The 20,839-nt window shown below is 44.4% G+C and overlaps 1 protein-coding gene across 1 annotated transcript in view; it reads left to right on the top strand.

Moving 5' to 3' along the window:
- The first annotated feature begins 10,533 nt into the window (after positions 1-10,533).
- Positions 10,534-20,839, top strand: part of Rasgrp1 (RAS guanyl releasing protein 1) — a 72,178-nt gene continuing 61,872 nt past the window's right edge. The window contains exons 1-2 of the mRNA XM_004660767.2: positions 10,534-10,618; positions 15,888-16,072. Of these exons, the coding sequence (XP_004660824.1) occupies positions 10,584-10,618; positions 15,888-16,072 (220 nt within the window). The 5' untranslated portion in view covers positions 10,534-10,583. The remainder of the gene's footprint in view (positions 10,619-15,887; positions 16,073-20,839) is intronic.

The raw sequence follows: 20,839 nt of genomic DNA, 5'->3' as shown, positions 1-20,839 counted from the left end.
ACTAAATACATGGGAGGAGCTGAAGAGAAAGACAAGGCTAACTTCTAAGTTTTACTTGTTCAGGAAAGACACATTGCTCAGGTTAAAGCAGCTGGAAACACATTGGGAGTCTCAGGTGAGCTCTTTTCTCATAAGGCTGAACGAGGGTGAGACCTTCACTTCATCCATGCAGACCAGCCTGCACATGACCTTCATCTCTAAGTTGGCCAGCGTGTTCTCTGCCTTCACCCTTGCATGACCATGAGATAACCATAATAAGATCAATGCTCTTGTTTAAGCAGCTATAGTAAATGTTGAACTTCTTTGGCTTGGCTTGTATGCAAAGGTGCTGGCTGGTACCCGTGGGACAAACCTCATCCCCTTGCAGGCCTAGGAGGTAGATGAGGAGGAGGTTCTGAACCTCCACTGTTCCTGCCCCACTTAGGAGAATGTGAAGACAGCTATTCGAGTAGAGCCTGAGTAGTCTGTTGGTGACACAGGATTTGGTATCTTTTTTTTTTTTAATTTTTTTTTGTCCATTTTTTATTTATTTATTATTTGAGAGCGACAGACACAGAGAGAAAGACAGATAGAGGGGGAGAGAGAGAATGGGCGCACCAGGGCTTCCAGCCTCTGCAAACGAACTCCAGACGCATGCTCCCCCTTGTGCATCTGGCTAACGTGGGTCCTGGGGAACCGAGCCTTGAACCGGGGTCCTTAGGCTTCACAGGCAAGCGCTTAACCACTAAGCCATCTCTCCAGCCCAGGATTTGGTATCTTTGATTAAATCTCTTTTGTACCATTTTCAATAAAAAAGTCTCTCTTAAAAAAAAAAAAAAGAAAAAGTCTGAGGGACTTCCGGGTAAGATGGTGTCCTACTAGCTGGACTAAAGGAAGCTTAGTGAGGGAAATAAACATAAACACAGCAAAATACAGTCTTCTACTGAAAAGTGAATATGTATAAGTAATTATCAACCACAGCAGAGAAGCAGAAGCAGGAGAGACCAAGATCTTCCAGAAAGGTGAAAATGGCCAGAATCCCACCAAGGTACCAGCAGCCACGATTTTCGCACCCACTCAGCTGGTGGCACAGAGTGGCAGGAGCAGAAATAAAGTCAGGGGATTTTCCACTCACATCAGCCACTTTACAAAAGCAAGAAACATGAAGAATGGCAGAGACTAGCGGAGCAGCTGCTGAAGGAGATAAAAATGGGACCAGCCAAGCAGCTCTGGTACAGCTTCAGACACTTTGCAAAGTCTCCCATCCCAGAACCACCAGGGCCCTGAACATCCAAAGAACTCATTCAGCTCCAGCCTCCCGGCACCAACAAAGGAGAGAGATCAAAGTGTACACTCAGCTTTGGTGAGATTGAAAGCCATCCCAAAAGGTAACAGGGCCTATTTCCACAAAGCCAGATACATAGGCCTGCACTGAAGTGCTAATCTCTCTTTCTATGTCAGGAAAGATCACATATTACATTTGAATGATATATTCTTGCTTGGCTTTACCCTTCTCAAATAAGCTGTATTTTGGTGTTGACTAGTATTGCCTTTGATGTTTCCTGATTTTTACGGCCTTTGTCTTTTTCTTCTGTTACTATTTGGGGCAGAGACTCACTAGCCCCAGACTGACTTGAAACCCACTTCAGACTAGAAATCTCAACTTCCTAGTTGACAGGATTAAGAGTGTAGGGCAACACACTCCCTTAGGGACTTTGGCTTTACTAGATTATCTGTTTATTTTAATCCCCACACCTGTATAAATACTCTGTGCTGGTTTTGGTTGAATGTCTATCTTTCTCAGTTGAATTTTAGAATTTGCCAGTAATTTTCTTTGTCCAGTCTACTACAATACTTGAATAACAGACAAACTCAATACCTAGGGTCACTTCTGCTTTTTATCTTGGAGTATAAGAGCTACACCTGGCACCTTAAGCTCCTACACTGAAGATACATAAAGTTGGATTTACATGGCTAAGAACACTGCAGATAATTAGAAAACCCAAACATCAAATTAACTCAAGATACAAAAATCTGTGCTTTATAATACAAGAAACACACACACACACAAAAAAAAAAAATCAAGACAATACAATCTCACCAAAAACTATAAATCCATCAGAAATGACTTTCAGATTAAATGGCTGACAAAGATTTAAAAAAAAATGATTATATATGTGCAGAGAAATCAAAGGAATCAAAGAAGAAAACCAACTCCTGAAGGAGAACACAGGAAACCAACCTAATGAAATAAGGAGGTCAATACAAAACATAAGTAAGGAAATAGAAATGATGAAAAAAAAAATACTAACCAGAAATACTAGAAATAAAAAACAGAGTAAGTCAAATAGAAAACTCTGTAGAAAGTCTCACCAGTAGAATGGATGAAGGAGAGGACAGAATATCTAAACTAGAAGACCAGATGGCAGATCTGGTCCAATAAAGAGAAAGACAAACTAATAGGAAGGCATACATGGGACTTTCAAGACATTCAGGAAACTGTGAAGACATCAAACATAAGAATTCAGGACACAGTAGAAGGAGAAGAAATTCACTCCAAAGGCATAACAGGTATTTTCAACAAAATCATAGAAGAAAACTTCCCCCAAGTAGGGAAAGTGATACTAATACAGATACAGGAAGCCTATAGAACGCCAAACAGACAAAATCAGGAAATAAATTCTCACCATCATACTGTAATTAAACTACAAAACACACAAAGGCAAAGAAAATATATTGAAAGCAGCTAGAGAGAAAAGTCAAGTCACATACAAGGGCAAGCCCATCAGGATAACAACAGATTACTCAACACAAATTTTAAAAGCCAAAAGGGCTTGGAATGATGTATTCTAAGTTCTAAAAGATAACTGTCAAGATTATTTTATCCAGCCTGCAAGGCTGCCCATTCAAATAGACAGAGAAATAAAGACATTCCACACCAAAAGCAGGCTAAAGGAATATATGAAGACCAAACCAGCTCTATAGAAAATACTTGAAAGGATCCTCCATGCTAAAGAGAAAGAAAAGTGCACACATAAGGAACCTGGAAAAAACAAACCATATTCAAATACTAGTTAATACTAGAGAGCAAAGGTAAAACCAGAAGAACTACAAAATAAGAAAAATGGCAAAAATGAACACATACTTTTCACTAATAACTTTTAATATCAATGGCCTCAATGCTGCAATCAAAACAAGTTTGCAGACTGGGTTAAAAAGCAGGAACTTTCAATTTGTTGCCTCCAAAAAACTTGCCCCTCCACAAAAGATGGACACTATCTTAGGATGAAAAGTTAGAAAATGGTGTTTCAAGCAAATGGGCCTAGAAAACAATCAGGGGTTGCTACCCTAATACCTGACAGGGTAGACTTCAGACCAACATTAGTTAGGAAAGATAAGGAAGATCACTTTACATTGATTAAAGGAACACTCCAAAAGGAGAACATTATAATCCTAAACATATAGGCACCTAACATATGGGCTCCCAATTTCATCAAACAAACACTATTAGAATTAAGGTCACAGATAACACCAAATTGTAGTGGGTGACTTCAACACCCCACTCTCATCAATTGACAGGTCATCCTGGCAAAAAATAAACACAGAAGCATCTGGATTAAATGAGGTCATAGAACAAATAAACCTAACAGATATTTATAGAACATTTCACCCAAATGCTGCAGAATACACATTCTTTTCAGTAGCATATGGAACATTCTCTAAAATAGACCACATATTAGAACACAAAGCAAATGTTACCAAATACAGGAAAACTGAAATAATTCTTTGCACTCTATCTGATCACAGTGGGATTAAACTACAAATCAATAGCCAGAAAAGCCATAGAACATACACAAAATCATAGAAACTAAACAATACACTCCTAAATGATGAATGGGTCAATGAAGAAATCAAGAAGGAAATTTAAAAAATGCATATAATCAAAGGACACAATGAAGGCAGTCCTAGGAGGGAAATTTATAGCTCTAAGTTCCTATATTAAAAAACTAGAAAGGTTGCAAGTAAACAATGCTTCACCTTAATCCCTTGGAAAAAAGAAGAACAAGGCCAACCAAAAATTAGTAAATGAGAAGAAATAATAAAGATTAGAACAAAAATTAATGAAATAGAAACAAAAAAATCCAAAGAATCAATGAAAAAAAGAGTTGGTTCTTAGAAAGGATAAACAAGATTTATAAACCCTTAGAAAATCTGACCAAAAGAAAGAGAAGAGACACAAACTAATAAAAATAGAGATGAAAAAGCACCATCACAACAGATACCAGAGAAATTTTTTTAAAAGCATAGGGACATACTCTAAGAACATATACTCCAATCTGAAAGAATCTGAAAGAAATGGATGATTTCCTTGATTTATATGACCTACCTAAATTAAATCAAGATGAGATTAACCACTTACATAGACCTATAACAACTATGGAGACCTAAGCAGTTATAAAAAGAAAGGCCAGGCCCAGATGGATTCACTTTTTACCAGACATTCATGGAAGAACTAATACCAATGCATCTCAAACTTTTTCATAAAATAGAAAGGGAAAGAATATTATCAAACACTTTCTATGAAGCCAGCATCACCCTGATACCAAAACCAAAGATAGAACCAAGAAAGAAAATTAAGGACCAATCTCCCTCATGAACATAGATGCAAAAATTCTCAACAAAATATTGGCAAACAGAATACAAGAATATACCAGAAAGATTATTCATCCTGAACAAGTAGGCTTTATCCCAGAGATACAGGAATGGCTCAACATATTCAAATTGATAAATGTAATACATTATATAAATGAACTGAAGGACAAAAATCACATGATCATTTCAATAGATACCGAAAAAGCATTTGACAAAATCCAACATGGCTTCATGATAAAATTCCTACAGAAACTGGGAATAGAAATGACATATCTCAACATAATAAAGGCTATTTATGACAACCCTACAGCCAACATAGTACTAAATGGTGAAAAACTGGAAACTTTTCCACTAAAATCATTAACAAGACAAGGGCATCCACTGTCCCCACTTTTATTTATTATAGTACTGGAAGTCTTAGCCATAACAATAAGGCAAAAGGCACACATAAATGGGATACAAATTGGAAAGGAAGAGATCAAGTTATCATTATTGGCAGATGATATGATTCTATACATGAAGTACCCTAAAGACTCTACCAGCAAACTGTTAGATCTGATAAAAAAAAAATGTTTAGCAATGTAGCAAGAGACAAAATACACAGAAATCAATAACCTTCCTATATGCTAACAACAAACACACAGAAGATGAAATCAGAGAATCACTCCCACTCACAATTGCATCGACAAATAAATAAATAAATGAAGTACCTTGGAATAAACCTAACCAAGGAAGTGAAGGATCTCTACAATGAAAACTTTAAAATACTCATGACAGAAATTGCAGAAGACACTAGGAAATGGAAAGACATCCCTTGTTCTTGGATTGGAAGAACCAATATTATAAAAATGGCAATCTTACCAAAAGCAATCTACATAGTTAATGCAATTCCCACAAAAATTCCAATGGCATTATTCACAGAAATAGAAAAACTATCCAAAAACTCATTTGGAAGGACAAAAATCCTTAAATTTGAACCAATTTTGAGCAACAAAAATAAGGCTGGTGGCATCACCATACCTGACTTTAACCTATATTAGAGAACCATAGTTAACAAAAACAGCATGGTACTGGTACAAAAACAGACAGGTAGATCAATGGAACAGAATAGGGACCCAGATGTAAGTTGCCTGATCTTTGACAACAATGCCAAAAATACTCATTGAAGAAAAGACAGCCTTTTCAACAAATGGTGCTAGGAAAGCTGGATATGTATCTGTAGAAGGATCAAAATAGATCTTTATCTCTCTCTATGCACAAGAATTAAGTCCAAATGGATCAAAGACCTTAGTATCAGACATGAAACTGCTAAAGGAAAAAGTAGGAGAAACCCTTCAACATATTGGTATTGGCAAAGACTTTCTGATAACCCAGTTGCTCAGGAAATAAAACCACTGATCACACACTAGAACCTCATGAAATTACAAAGCTGTGAATAGAGCAAAGAGGCAACCTACAGAATGGGAGGAAATCTTTGCCAGCTATACATCTGACAGAGGATTAATATCCAGGATATACAAAGAACTCAAAAAAAAAAAAAAAACACACAAAGAAATCAAACAACCCAATTAAAAAATGGGCTATGGCGGGTTGTTGGAGAGATTGCTTAGCAGTTAAGGTGTTTGCCTGCAAAGCCAAAGGATCCCTGATTGACTCTCCAGGACCCATGTAAGCCAGATGCACAATAGGGCACATGCATCTGGAGTTCATTTGCAGTGGCTGGAGGCCCTGGCACACCCATTCTCTCCCCACCCCCAGCCTCTTTCTCTCTCTCAAATGAATAAATAAATAAATAATATTTTTAAAAATGGGTTATGCAGCTAGAGAGTTCTTAAAAGAAGAAATACAGATGACATGTAAACAACCAAAAAAAAAAAAAATGTTCTACATCCTTAGCCATCAAGGAAATGCAAATTAAAACTACTTTGAGATTCCATCTCCCTCCTGTTAGAATGGCTACCATCATGAAAACAAATGACAAAAAATGTTGGCAAGGATGTGGAAAAAGAGGAACCTTTCTACACTGTTGGTGGGAATGCATTCTAGTCTAGCCATTATGGAAGTCAGCTGGAGGTTCCTGAGACAGTTAAAAATAGCTCTACCATATGACCCAGCTATACCACTCCTAGGGATATATCCTAAGGACTCACTACTTTAGAGATACTTGCTCAACCATGTTTATTGCTACTGAATTCACAATAGCTAGAAAATGGAACCAGCTTAGATGTCCCTCAACTGATGAGTGGATAATGAAGATGTGGCACATTTATACAATGGACTTCTACTTGGCAGTAAAGAAAAATGAAATTGGGCTGGAGAGATGGCTTAGCAGTTAAGTGCTTGCCTGTGAAGCCTAAGGACCCTGGTTCGAGGCTCGATTCCCCAGGACCCATGTTAGCCAGATGCACAAGGGGGCGCACGCATCTGGAAATCGTCTGCAGTGGCTGGAAACCCTGGCACGCCCTCTCTCTCCCTCCCCCCCCCCTCTCTGCCTCTTTCTCTGTCTGTCACTCTCAAATAAATAAATAAAAATAAACCAAAAAATTTTTTTACAAAAAGAAAAATGAAATTATGAAATTTGCAGGGAAATGGATGGATCTGGAAAGGATTATACTTAGTGATTATTCCCAGGCCCAAAAAACCAAATGTCACATGTTCTCTTTCGTATGTGGATCCTAGCTACAAATGATAGGACTTCTATGTGAGTTAGAATAAAACTCAGCGGCAGAGGCCAGTAAGCTAGAAAGGTGATCTTTCAGCTAACATATAAGCAAAAACCTGAAGAAAGCAGTAAGAGGGAGACACATACGTATCTGGAGGAAAAGCACTGTCCTCCCATCATGAAGTGACTGATACATTTATGACACCACAGTGGTTACCAATACACCCACAAGACCAGTAAGGTCCTGAGCACATCTACATTTTGATATTGAGGGTGGAAGAAGGCAAAAGGAAGAAGACAACAAAACAGAGGAAGGACTACCTTCAAAGAGAAAGGTACTCAGGAGATGGGGGCAGGAGAAGAGAGACCAAATATGGTAAAGGGATGGGAACACAATCAAATTATTATGTTTTACCCAATAAAAAATTCAGTGTGACATGAATGAACTAATAACTTCAATTTCTACTTTCCTATGTAAAACTTCAGGTATGTAAAGATGTGTAAGTATGTACATGTGTATTTAATATTAATAGTCTATTTGTCACATAAATATTATCACACAGTGGCATAAAGGAAAATGCTTAATCACTCTACATAAGATGCATATCCAGTACTGGAATGGATTATTCCCCTGCCACACCCAAGCACAGTGACTGAATCAGAGGGTCTCTGAGATTCTCCATAGGAGCAATAGAGAAGTGGTAAAGGGTCAGAGGGTACAATTCCAGCAAGCTTACCAATTTTCTGTAGAGAAGGGGCTTTTAAATAAAATGTGAAGGGTCTAATTTCTTTCTCAAAGTCCTCATTTCAACATTTCAAAATCAAATCGACAGCAATTTATTGGTGGTGCCCCACTCATGCTAGCCAAGCCGGCCGGTTTATGGAAGTTAAAGGAGCCTGAGACCTGGCCTTTCATCTCAAATAACTTACAGTTTGGTTGTAGAATTAGTAAGGATGTGGAATGTTATATGACAATATACAGCATAGATGTCATATTTACCCCTCTCGTTCTTGGGACAAACATCTGGCCAGATGCAGCTTATGGGAAGAAAGGGTTCACTTCAGGCTTACAGCTTCTAGGGGAAGAAGCTAGCTGGCTTCCATATATTCCTGATAGCGACAGAGATATCAACACCAGCAAGCACAAACAGCCAGAGCTCAAACACTCTCTACACCCAGTAGGACTGGACTCAAGACCTTCCCCCAATGACATGCCTCCTTCCGCAGGGCTCTGACTGCTGGAGACTTGAGCAAAAAGCTTAATCTTAATCAAAAATACCTCAGGCTATGGGGGACATGTAAGCGCACTCAAACCACCATAATAGGGAATGGATTTTAAGTTTCTGAGGAGATCAGTGAAAGGTGACTGCATCTGGCTATTAGAGAAGAACTCTGAATAAAACCAAAGCCTAAAAGTGATAGAAGATAGATTCTTGTTGATAGGAGTCTTCACTCTCCTCACATATCTAAGCTGATTTTTAGGTTTTAAGACTCACAAGAAGTCAAGAAACTTGTGAATCTTACAGCCCTATTGTGAGGGAGAGATTTGTTGATAATAACTTGACATTGCCCGTCCATTCTCTTGTGTGGGTGTGACTGAGGACTTGATCTCCATGACCCAATGTGCATAAGTGTCCTCTACAGAAATTTCTTGTGGGTCTTCACATCAAAAAGAGCAGAATTTAGCTGGGCATGTTGGTACACGCCTTTAATCCCGGCACTCTGAAGAGAGGCAGAGGTAGGAGGATCCCTGCAAGTTCGAGGCCACCCTGAGAGTACATAGTGAATTCTAGATCTGCCTGAGCTAGAGTGAAAGCCCACCTCAAAACAAAAAAAAAAAAAAAGGTGGGGGCTGGAGGAATGGCTTAGCGGTTAAGACGTTTGCCTGCAAAGGGCAAAGGACCCATGTTTGATTCCCCAGGACCCAGCTGCACTCCAGCTGCACAAGGGGCGCACGCATCTGGAGTTCGTTTGCAGCTGGAGGCCCTGGCTCACCCATTCTCAATCTCTCTCGCTATCTCTCTCTCCTTCCCTCTCCCTCTTTCTCTGTCAAATGACTAAATAAATAAAATATTTTTTAAAGCAGAACTTTTTTGTCTCACCTATGCCAGGAAATGCATTTTAAACCAGGCTGCCCACCCTCTAGGGCATGACTGCTGGAATGAAACACAAATTTTGAGCCCACATGAAGAAACAAGAGTATATGGGAGTCTATGTTTTCCAAATGTGCACATGTGTATTGATGCATGATTTTCAAGTGCTTATTTGTGGCTCCATTTTTATGAGTTTTACTTTTCATTTCACATTCATTTTTGTAGGTTACTCTTCATTATTTTTCAAGACAACATGGCACATAAATATGAGGAAACAGATGCTGTGTACTGGCTAGGTGACCCGAGGCATGGTACTCTCTAAGTCTGAGTTTTCTCAGCTCTTAAGCAGTGACCTCTTTGCATCTGGAGGGCTGGATTAACGAGCTGATGTGTGAAGACAACTCCATCTTCACTAGCTGCAGCTATGATCCTCGCCATGCCTTGGACAAGCAGTAGGTAGGCCGCCCCTCTTGGCCAGGTCTACTGGCACGTGGCTCTGTGAGCAAGCTCTCTCCACCCTTCCACCTCTGCTGTTCTTCCCACGTCTCCCACACCTACAGATACCAGGCAGCTGTCTCTTGCCCCATAAGGATCACACCTCCCCCCGGAGCGCACCTCCACCCCGGCTGCCTCCTCCAGGGCGCGCACGCAGCATACACACACATCTAGGCGCCGGGTCTCGGAAACTGCTTCCAATAGAACCAAGTGTGGCTGGTTTGCCTCTGCGCTGTGATTGATCTATACAAGACAGGGAGGGGGAAGGGGCCCCACCAGATGCCCCTGGAGAAGCCTGTTTCGCGGGGCTCTGGCTCGGAGGGTCACGCTCCACCCCTAGGACTTCACCCTTGGGCTGGGAGAGAAGGCGGGCTGCGCGGGCCCCGGGGCTCTGCCCCGTAAAGAGGGCCCGATTCTGAGAAGCGCTGAGAGCGCCCCGCGTTTCCTGCAGCGGCCGATAGCATCTGCGCCTGTCAGGTGGTTCGTGCGCGAGCGCGGCGAGGGGGCGCGCGCACAAACTTTGTGTCCGCGGTGCCGGGCGCCAGGCTCGGCTCTCGGGGCTCGGCGAGTGGCCGGCGGGAGACGGCGAAGGCCCCGGGGCGGAGAGGCCCCGCGGCAGCGGCGGTCCAGGGATGCGCCGCGCCCCGCTGAGTCCGCCCCGTCGCGCGCGCTAGCCCCAGCGGCACCGGAGCGCCGCGGCCATGGGCACCCTGGGCAAGGCGAGGGACGCTCCACGGTGAGTAGAGAGGCGAGGGCACCTCGGGGAGGGCGCAGCGGGGAGCCTCCACGACCGGCACAGGCGCGGGGGCCGGCGACCGGGGCGCCTCTCCCGGGGTGGGGGTGGCGGGACGCGGAAGATCGACGCGCGAGGCGGACGCGTCCCGTGCGCCCTGCACGTCGGGCGAGGCTGGAGGAAGAGCGAGCTGGGGCAAAGGCGCCCGCGAGGCCACAGGCGGCCTGAGCGGACCCGGAACGGCGGAGGCTACTCCTCCATCCCTGCTGGATCTCCTCCTTGAAGCCTCCCCGCGGCCGCCTTCCTTCCCCCGCCCCCAGCCCGGACTCCTGCTCGCCGACCCCCGCACCCCAACCCCGGGCCCCCGCACCTGCCGCGCGCGCGGGCCCGGCAGCGTCACCTGGCGGCCTCTCCCGGCCCTGCCCTAGGGACCCTCCGCGGTTACCGGCAGGCGGAGGTGGCCTTGCTTGGTTGCCTTAAGTTTCCAAATCCGTGGTCTGAGAACTTGCACACCTCGCCTCCCCCCCGTGAGACTCCAGAGACATGTTTGCAGGGGTCTTGGGATGACGTAGGACGAAAGAAGAGTGGCAGGAAAAAAGTTGGGCTTGATGGCAGGAACTGGAGGGCCACCAGGCAACTTTGACATTTGCCTTCAGATGACCAGAACTGGGCAGCTACCTGGACAGAATTTCTCCTCAGTAAAGGGCAGGGCGAGTCCATTCGCTTCTAATCCTTTGCAACTAGGCGTAGGTTCTCGAACTCCCAGCCTGTCCTTGTATCATTCCCTGAGGGCCCAGCTCCTTACTTGAGATAACTGGAGGGGGTCTGTCAATTAAATTGAGTCTCTCACCCCCGGAGCTCTGGGCAGGGCTGGAAGAAATCCTTAAGCAAAGCCAGCTGAAGTCACCTTTTCTGGAAAACTGGTTGTGAAAGGACCAGTACTCTCCCACCTTTCATCCCCAGGCTGGATTTCATATGAAGCTTAGGCTGAAACCAGGACCCCCTGGGAATACTTGTGCCTGGGGAAGAACTGACCCAAACCCAGTTCAGAGCTCTAAGTTTCCCTTAGCAAGCACTGGAAGCCTTGGCCACCATAGGGCCCAGCAAAGGCCCTCAAGTTAACGAGTATCTCTCAAGGGTTTTTGTTTCTGTTTTGTTTTTAATTCACAAAGTAAACTAGAAACATTTGTCCACTGTCCTGTAAACATATGCCTGTGTAGATTTTTAGGCTTTTCATTCTAGGTATTGTTATAATGCCCTTAAATTTACCTATAACAAAGCGTCTACAGGTATTTCACCAGGAGAGAAACATGGGGGGGAGGGAAGGGGAGGGGAGAAAGGGTGATGGAGAGGGAGAAACTGGCAAGGGGACAGGGCAGGGGCAAGTTCAGTGAAGAGGGTGTCAGGTTCTGGGTTTGATTCCCCAGCACCACAAAAGAAAAAAAAAAAATCAAGATACTACTTTAATCTCCTTTAGATATACATCCAGGAGTGGAGGCCTCCCATCCTGGGTTATAGGGTAGTTCTCTGTTAGTGATGTGCGATGGTGCCCTGCCCGTGGACACAGCAAACCAGAGGCTGAAGTGGAAGGACTGGGAGTTTCAGAGCATCCTGAGCTACGGAGGAAGAGCCTCTCTCAGAGAAAGGGAGGGGGAAGGGAAGGAAAGCAAAAGAGAAAAAGCGGGGGATGAAAAGAGGAGTGATTTGAGGGTATTTTTCCAGGGCAGCCACTTAAGAGACCGCCTGTCAAGAGGGTACCCTTAGGGTATCTTTGAGCCTTACTGCTTTCTCTTCCCTGGATTACTTGAGCCTTCTTGGAATCTCCTTGGCCTCTATACTTCACTTTCCCAGTTGCATCTTTCACCCTCCATTCTAGATCTTTGTTCCTAAATCCACCCCCAGGCCATTCTAATTCTGGTTTAAAAAAAAAAAAAAAAAAGCATCAGCCTCTGAGAATTGTCACATGACCCAAAGTGCTCTTCCTTACTGGGGACACTAGGACACATTACTAGAACAGGTCAGGCTAAACAGTCCTGGATTGCCAATGCCACCAGCTGAGAGAGAAAATTGAATTTTTCTTGGATCTTGTTCCTTCCCAAGCCTAGAAGCGCTAGGTGTCATGCTCTTTTCTTCAGGGCTTAAGGAGGCCCGAGAGAGAGGGATGTGTTTCATGAAGGGGGGTCTTTTTGTGCCTTTTCCCTTGGCGTCAGTTATAAGTGGTCCAACAGCAGCAGGTGCAGCTGCAACAGAGAGCTGACAAGCCCCAATGCTAGATGGCATTTTGAGAGCTGTCAGGGCTTGCAGGCAGGGAAGAGAGCTAGGATGGGAAGTGTGGCCTGGGGGCTTCAGAGCTTGTTGCTAGCCTGCACTGCACCAGTGACCAGATATACCACCCTTCCAAACCTGCCCCTCCTCATCTGTGGATGAGGGCTTTGGAAAGGGACTGTGAAGAGCCCGCCCAGCTCTGGGCTCCTAAGGCCAATTCCAGGGACCTGTGGAAGAAACAGGGACTGAAATGCAGCCTCTATGTTAACTGCAATCCTTTGGAAGCGTTTGACTTTTGTTCCACATGTAGCCCCTTAAGCCCCTCCTGGTGCAGGGAAAGACACACAGTTTAAGGCAGAGTGATTCTAGGTACTAGTCCCAGAGCTAGCCATATGAACCATTGAACCTCAGCCTTTGATGGGTTCAGCGTCATGAAGCAGAAAGAGCCTCTTTCTGGGCTGTAGGCCTCTGGAACGCAGGTTCTCACTTCACTGGTGCTATCACTGTTTTGCATTCAGATAACATTTTGTTCTCAGATAGTGATCTGACTCTAAGGATCTCTCAGGGCCTGGGTAAATTTGGTGATGGCCAGAAATGTAATGGTGTCCCATAGAATCACCTTGGTCTTTCAGGAGTCACTGCCTTGGGTTAGCGATGCTCAATAATCAATTGGTGATGGGATTTCATTGGTTCCATCCTAAGTTGGGACAGAGCCCTTTGACCAGTGCCTGGAGTTAGAACAGAACTGGAGGTGCCAGGGTGTCTCCTCTGAGAGCCCAACCATGTTCCATGGACTGTGTTTCTGAAGACTGGTTTCCCCAAACCCAGATGTGTCTAGTATGTTTTTATTTATTTATTTAAGAAAGAAAGAGAGAGAATGGACACTCTGGGGCCTCCAGCTGTGGCAAACAAGCTCCACACACATGTGCCACCTTGTACATCTGGCTTACATGTGTCCTGGAGAATCGAACTTGGGTCCTTTGGCTTTGCAGGCAAGCACCTTAACCATTAAGCCATCCACGAAAATCTGGAGTCAGCAGAGCAGAATTAGGACTATGCCTCTTTTTGTTTGTTTTTTCAGGGTAGGGTTCTGCTGTAGCCCAGGCTGACTTGGAATTCACTATATAGCCTCAGGCTGGCCTCAAACTCGTGGCAATCCTCCTACCTCTGCTTCCGAGTGCTGGGATTAAAGGCGTGTGCCACCATGCCCAGCCTTGGTATGTTTTCTGACCTAAGTATATATCTTTACCTCCTTCTGGGGGCAGAGTTTATCTTGTTAGAGAAGTTCTTCCAAACACATAACCAGAACCTGCTTTTCCTTCCTCTGAGCGCATCACAGTTCTTAGCCTTGGCTAACATGACACTCACTCTGTCAGGAGGCTGTCATTTTATTGTCTTGTCTCATTCTCTAGCCAGACATGTTGTGTGCTGAGGAACTTCTAGGGACCTTTACACCATAACAATTAACATGTTGCACATTTTCCAAAATAAATTTTGGAGACTTATCTCACTGTAGTCCCCCAGATCTCTTACTCATAGAAAAGAACTTGTTAATTAATTGATGCCATTTTGTGTTTATAATATGCACTGAGGAGCTAAACTTGTAGATCATGAGTGCATTCTCCCCTTGTCTTTTTTTTTTCTCTTTGGTAGTGAACTGTGAATTAGGCAAAGCTGCAGTAAGGAGAAGAGAATTAACTACATGCCCCAAATGTTAGCAGAAACCTCTCCGATTATAGATCTGCCTCTGTTTTTTCACTTTTTTATTTTTTATTTTTATTTAGTTATGAGCCAGAGGAGGTGGGGAGGGAATGGATGTGTCAGGTCCTGTTTCCACTGCAAACAAACCCCAGATGCACCACCATGTGCATCTGGCTTACATGGGTACTGGGGAGTTGAACCTGGGTCCTTGGGCTTCACAGGCAAATGCTTTAACTGCTAATCCATCTCTCAGGTCCTTTTTCACTTTTTTTTTTTTTTTAAACTTCTGAGGTAGGATCTCTCTATAGCCCTAGCTGGTCTGGAAGTCACTTTATAGTCCCAGGCTGGCCTTGAACTCACAGCCATTCTCCCAACTCAGCCTCCCAAGTGCTGGAATTAAAGGCATGTGCCACCAAGCCTGGCTTATCTCTGTGTTTTTAATCAAGAGGAAAATGAAATACCATGCATAAATCACCACCAATTGATGTGTGTCAGTGAGGTCATGAACAACCATAAAGTAAGTGTGGGTCGACGAAGGTCGCCTGCACTCCTGAGCTGTGCCCAGATCCAAATGGCTTGTACAGTTCTTTCTTGAGCAGACCTCCCGCCTCTCTTGCCCAAGTAGAAGCCCAAGTAAGGACCTAATGAAATAACGTTTCCTGATAAAGCAGGTTCATAATAGTGATCACTTGTGGCATCGATAATGAAACAGTTTCTTAAAACTAACCATGATTTGAAAGAAAGGCGGAGCTAGCTTAAAATCTGCATGCCACCTTCTGTCACCACTCACCCTGCAAACCCTTAAGTCTTTGCCCTCTCCTGCGTGGTTCTTAAAGGTGTTCCTGAGGCCTCCTGGCCTTCATCACCTTTAGGTATTGCTCAAGTGAATGAATTAGCTGATGGTGACGCTGACTAAACCAATTCTTAGGACCCAAGTCACTGGGCTGTAAACTAAGTCACTACTGGAAGCTACGGACCACCAGGATAGTCTTGCCTCTGTTCCTCCCCCTCCATTCTGAAAAGGAAACAGCAGGGCAGAGCAATCCTCACACCAGGGTGAAGAGCTCTGGTTGCACCCCTGAAATCTCACCTTGTCATTTGCTGGGAAGATGTCGCTTTAACAGCCAAGCAGTCCGTTTGGTGCTTTTGCCAAGAGGGAGGGGTAGGCCTCCTATCAGCCCAGCCCCAGGGACTCATTGTCTGGTCTCCACTCCTTTTCTCTTCCATCTGCCTTTTGAGCCTAGAGCTGCCGGTTCATCCCCTATAGCCACTGTGCCTGTTCTCACAGCCTTATCTCTTCCCCCAGGAAACCTCCTCATGGCTCCAGAGCTGCCCCCAAAGCAAGACTAGAGGCCAAACCAGCCAGCGGTCCTCTCTCCACCCATCCCAGCCTGGCCCAGATCACTCACTTCCGAATGATGGTGTCCCTGGGACATTTGGCCAAAGGAGCTAGCCTGGACGATCTAATTGACAGCTGCATTCAGTCTTTCGGTGAGTTAACTAAGTGCCCACGTGCATAGAATTCGCTCTGTTACTTTGTTCTTTCCTTTAAAAAAATGCTTTATACAAGAGCACCCTAGATTGTATTTTGGCTTTAAAAATAGGTTTGAGCCTTTGAAATGTTGGAGAGTCTGCAGTGCACATGACTATGTGGGTGTAACAGGTCGTGAGGATAGGCGCGATCGAGAGTGAGAAAAGTTACCACCAAGCAGAGTTGGCGTTTTCCTCAGCACGGAGGCTTGTCTCTGTGATAAGAGAGATCATAAAATGACACTGTGCATCTGGTACCCTGACGCTTTCTGTCCTACAGTTCTTGGGTCAGTTGTTGCTAAACAGTATTTGAAAGTATTAAGATCATTTAGACAAATGAAGTCTCAATAATTGTCCTTACAATCTGGAACTGTTCCTTGGCTTTTTTGTTGTTGTTGTTGTTGTTTGGGTTTTTTTTTTGACGGAAAGATATGAGTTAAAAAACACGGTGTTGATGGGGCAGGGAACTGGGAATGAGCATGGGCGCACACATCGCAGCAGCGGTGAACTCTCCAGGGACGACCCTAGCTCAGTCCACACACCTGTTCTCACCAGAAAGGACATGCGGTGTAAGACAGTAGCAAAGCAATTTCCTGGAAAGGCTTTCTTCTCTTCAACTTTATGAGGTCTTTCTTTTGATGATTGTTTGTGAAATGGTGATTTGAAAGTACCAACTATTCGCTTTCGCTCCAAAAAGAAAAGAATTAAGATTGATGGATTTCAGTGAAATCTTTGATTTCTAGCCTCACTTGCCCCTGTGTGTGGATTTCTGTGTTCCTGCGTCTCCTGCTGAGAAGCAGGTGTGTATGTGTGTGTGTGTGTGTGTGTGTGTGTGTGTGTGTGTGCGCGCGCGTGCACCTCTGAAGTGGGGACTGTAAGGATTATTCAGAGAACTGAGAAGAGACTTGGCATCTGAGGGAGATGCATTTAGTGCAACCTTGAATTCTTTAAACTATTTCAACATTGGTTTAAGGCAGTGCTTCTTAAACATCCCTGCTACAGAATCACGTGGAGATAGATTGTTTTTAGTCAGGCAGATGTCTGGTCTCACCCCCAGAGTTTCTGCTCCAGTAGGTCTGGGCAGGGTGGGGCCCAGGAATTTGCATTTCTATAGTGCTCTGCTGCTAGAACCTCGCTTTGAGAACCACTGCTTTAGCCATAGACTTCTTAATTTGGGGGTCTTGGGGAAGAAGGGAGGGCTGGGTGTGGGACTCTGTGCTTACCTAGTACACATAAGGCCTTGAGTTTAATCCCCAGCTCAAGAAGTAAAGAAAGGAAAAGACATTCATTTTGTTCCCCCATTCTTCCCTAACCAAAAGGTTGATGCTAGACAGCCATCCTACCACAGAGTGTCTTCCCCAGCCCCACAGCAAATGGCTTTCTGCCCTGTCCTGAGTGTGAGTTCCAGTGTCTGCCAGGGGAGAATCAGATGAGACTCTCCCCTCACCCTGCACTGTGCTGTGAGCGCTGTGGACAGTGGTCTCCCTGTGTGCTGGCAGCCTTTCAAGTGCTGGGGCAGAAGCTCTGTAGTTTCTCAGAAGTTTAGATACTTTTCATCAGTAGATGTACCCAGAGAGATGAACCTTACTCCTGACACAGAGAGAGAGACAGAGAGACAGAGACAGAGAGAGAGTGAGGATGCACGGTGGGTTATGGAGCCTTTATCCCATTGGGCTTCTCCACAACTCCGTGAGGTGAGTCATATTTTGCTCTCTTAACTAATAGGGAATTGGGATTTAGGTAAGCTGCTGAGATCCCATTTCTGGTCAGTGCGTCTTTGAGGCTTGTGTTCTTCCGCTTTCTGAGAGTGTCTTGCCATGAGGGGAGAATGTCAACTTTTCATGTTTCAGAGCTTTTCATTTGGCCAGCACTCATCATGGATTATTTTAAATATTTATTTCTTTGAAAGAGAGAGAAAGAGGCAGGTAGAGAGAGAATGGGTGCACTAGGTCCTCTAACCACTGTGCACAAACTCCAGATGCGTTTGCCACCTTGTTCATCTGGTTTTACGTAGACATGGGTCTCGGGAATCAAACCTGGATCCTTTGGCTTCACCAGCAAGTGCCTTATCACTAAGCCATCTCTCCAGCTCTTGATGTGTTTTCTATGGAGATGCACCATAAGCTGACTTTGAATACCATAACCCTGTAGCCCACTTGCTTCCTGGACAAAGCAAAGCATTTTCTCAGGCTCACTAGGGAGAATTAAAAGACAAAATTCTGTAGAGAAACAGTGGAACAAAAAGGTTTTTTAGTTAAAGCCTATGAGGAAACTAGCCTCTTGGGGATCATTACAACAATATGGACAGCTTTTAAACAGAGACAAGGCCTGCCTGTGAGCAGATTCTGAACCCGGGGCCTCTGCTAACATTTTCCTGCACTTCCATCTCATCTCAACTGCTGTAAAACTCCAAAAACATTCCTCCTGTCAATTGTTGGTCATGGAACCAACAGAATGGAGGTACATGCGTACAGCGTGGCCCTGTACTCTCAAAGGCATATCCTGTAGTGCACGTTTCTGCCTTCTTGTGAAGGCTTATTTCCTGTGGTGCTGTCAGGCTAACACCCATCCCCCAGGAGTCAGAGGCCTTCAAACAGTGACTTAGCTGGAGGGACTGAAAGGCGCCTCCCTCAGAGATCGTCCTGTGTGCCACGTTGCAGTAGACTAAGGCTTTGTGTTTACTGAAGACTACTACGGTGGTGACGCAATCACATTAAGAAACAGTGTGAACCCAAAAGCAGTCCTCTTTGTAGTTGACAGAGGACAGTAGTAACTAGATCCCCCTCTGAGAGCCCTGTAAAAGGGCATCTCAAAGGCACCCCTGACTCCTGGCCTTCAGTTGGTACCTTTCTCCTGCAGCGGTTACAGAACGCAGGCACCGTGCATTGCAGCGAGTTTGGGCTACAACCCAGCTGAGCTTCCCACCCTAGAATGGGCATTCGCAAGGGCCCAGGTAAGCAGAAAGACTGCAGACAGGACCAGCTTCATGGACACAACAAACTTTTGCTTTAACGTTGACACGGGTGTGTGTGTGTGTGCACATATGTTCACGTGTATGGTGCGGGTGTGTCTGTGCACACGTATGCACCGCACTCATGTGAAGGTCAGAGGAGGGCCTCGGGGTGCTGGTCCTCTCCCTCCACCTTGCTTGAGGCAGAGCCTGTCTTGCTTGATCAGTGGGAAGGCCAGACTTGCAGGCTCGTGAGTTTTGGGGTTCCCCTCCCATGGCCGTAGGCTCATCAAGATTACAGACACGTGCAAGCCATTTTCCATCTAGCCTGCCGAGCAAGCACCTTTAACCACTGAGCCATCTCCCAAGAACAAAATTCTTAATAACTATTGAACAAGAGGCCACCATTTTCATATGCAGTTGGGTCTTAAAAGCTATGTAGCCAGTCATGAATATAAGAACCACAAGTCCAAAGGGGAAAATAATTTTCCATGTACTGAAAATACAGAGAAGGATTATATATGTGTGTTTTTATGGTGTGTGTGTGTGTGTGTGTGTGTGTGTTTGTTTATGTCTTGTTTTCTTCTTTTTGAGAGATATAAAAGTTGGGGGAGGGGCCAGTGGAACAGAAGTATTATCTCCTAAAAGTGTTATGCTGGACTGGCTTGTACCAGCTCAGAGCTTTCCAACCCCAGCTCTGGAGAACCCACTGTTTTAATTCTGCCCAGGACACCACTCTTCAGGGTACAAAGCAGAGTTTAGGGGGAGGGGCCTGTTGTCAAATTAGGAGAAAGGGGTACTTCTGCCATGGTTTTGCTTCTTTCATCTGCATGTCTTAGAAAACGAAGTCTCCACACATGCCCAAAGCTGAGGAAACCAAAGATCAGCAAGGCTGGGAAGCTCTCTTACAGTAGTAAAGTAAAAATGGAACAGACACTAAAACCGAGATTCTCACTTGAAATTGAAATTAATGCTCTAGTTTTTTTAAATTACCCTCTAAAAAGTGTCCAGGATGAAACCATCCCTTGTCTCTCGAGTTTTCCGACTTCTGTCCTTTGTGTACTCCATGCTGTCTCTGCGTTTCCGTCCCGCCTGAATTGTCTTTGTCTTCACCCCCACTGCACAGTCCAGGCACCACTCTTTCATGCCAGCCAGCTTGGCTGAGGGACTTTTCCTGAGCGTGTGTGCTCACTGCTCCCTGGGCCATGACTCCGTTCCTGCCTCTTGCCTGTTGTCACCTGCTGCCTGATGCTCTTTAGTACCTGAGGTTTGCAAAAGCATATATGTCTATGTTAGTTTATATTAATATTTTAAATATGTAGGCAATTAACTCTTTGAATAACACTTTCTACATGCATTTTTCCTATTCTTGTTTTCATTTTATGCTGCTTTTGCTATCATAATATATAGAATTTATACACTTGTATGTAGCTACAGTTGTCTTTCATTCTGAAGCACTTATTCCAAAGATTTGGGTAGCATCTCATTTTCACTCAGACCAGCATCTTCTTAAACCCAGTGCACGGTCCTAACCATGCTTGGCTATAGCTGGTCAATAGAAGCGTGGAACTTACTGCTGAGAATCCAAGATTGGCTTAAGGTCAGGTTACTGCAGACAGATCATTTTGTAACTCAGAGCCTTGTTTCCCTGATACTGTTTAACTGCAGTTAAAATCAGTTCTGAAACCGGAAGTGTCTGGGGGAAGGTATAACGTGATCTCAATTGTGATATTAAGTGTGAACTTGAACAAAACCCTTCAGAATTTGTGCATTTAAGA

Source organism: Jaculus jaculus, chromosome 8 (genome assembly GCF_020740685.1).
Source record: "Jaculus jaculus isolate mJacJac1 chromosome 8, mJacJac1.mat.Y.cur, whole genome shotgun sequence".
NCBI lineage: Eukaryota > Metazoa > Chordata > Mammalia > Rodentia > Dipodidae > Jaculus > Jaculus jaculus.
This window is presented reverse-complemented; position numbering and strand designations above follow the sequence as displayed.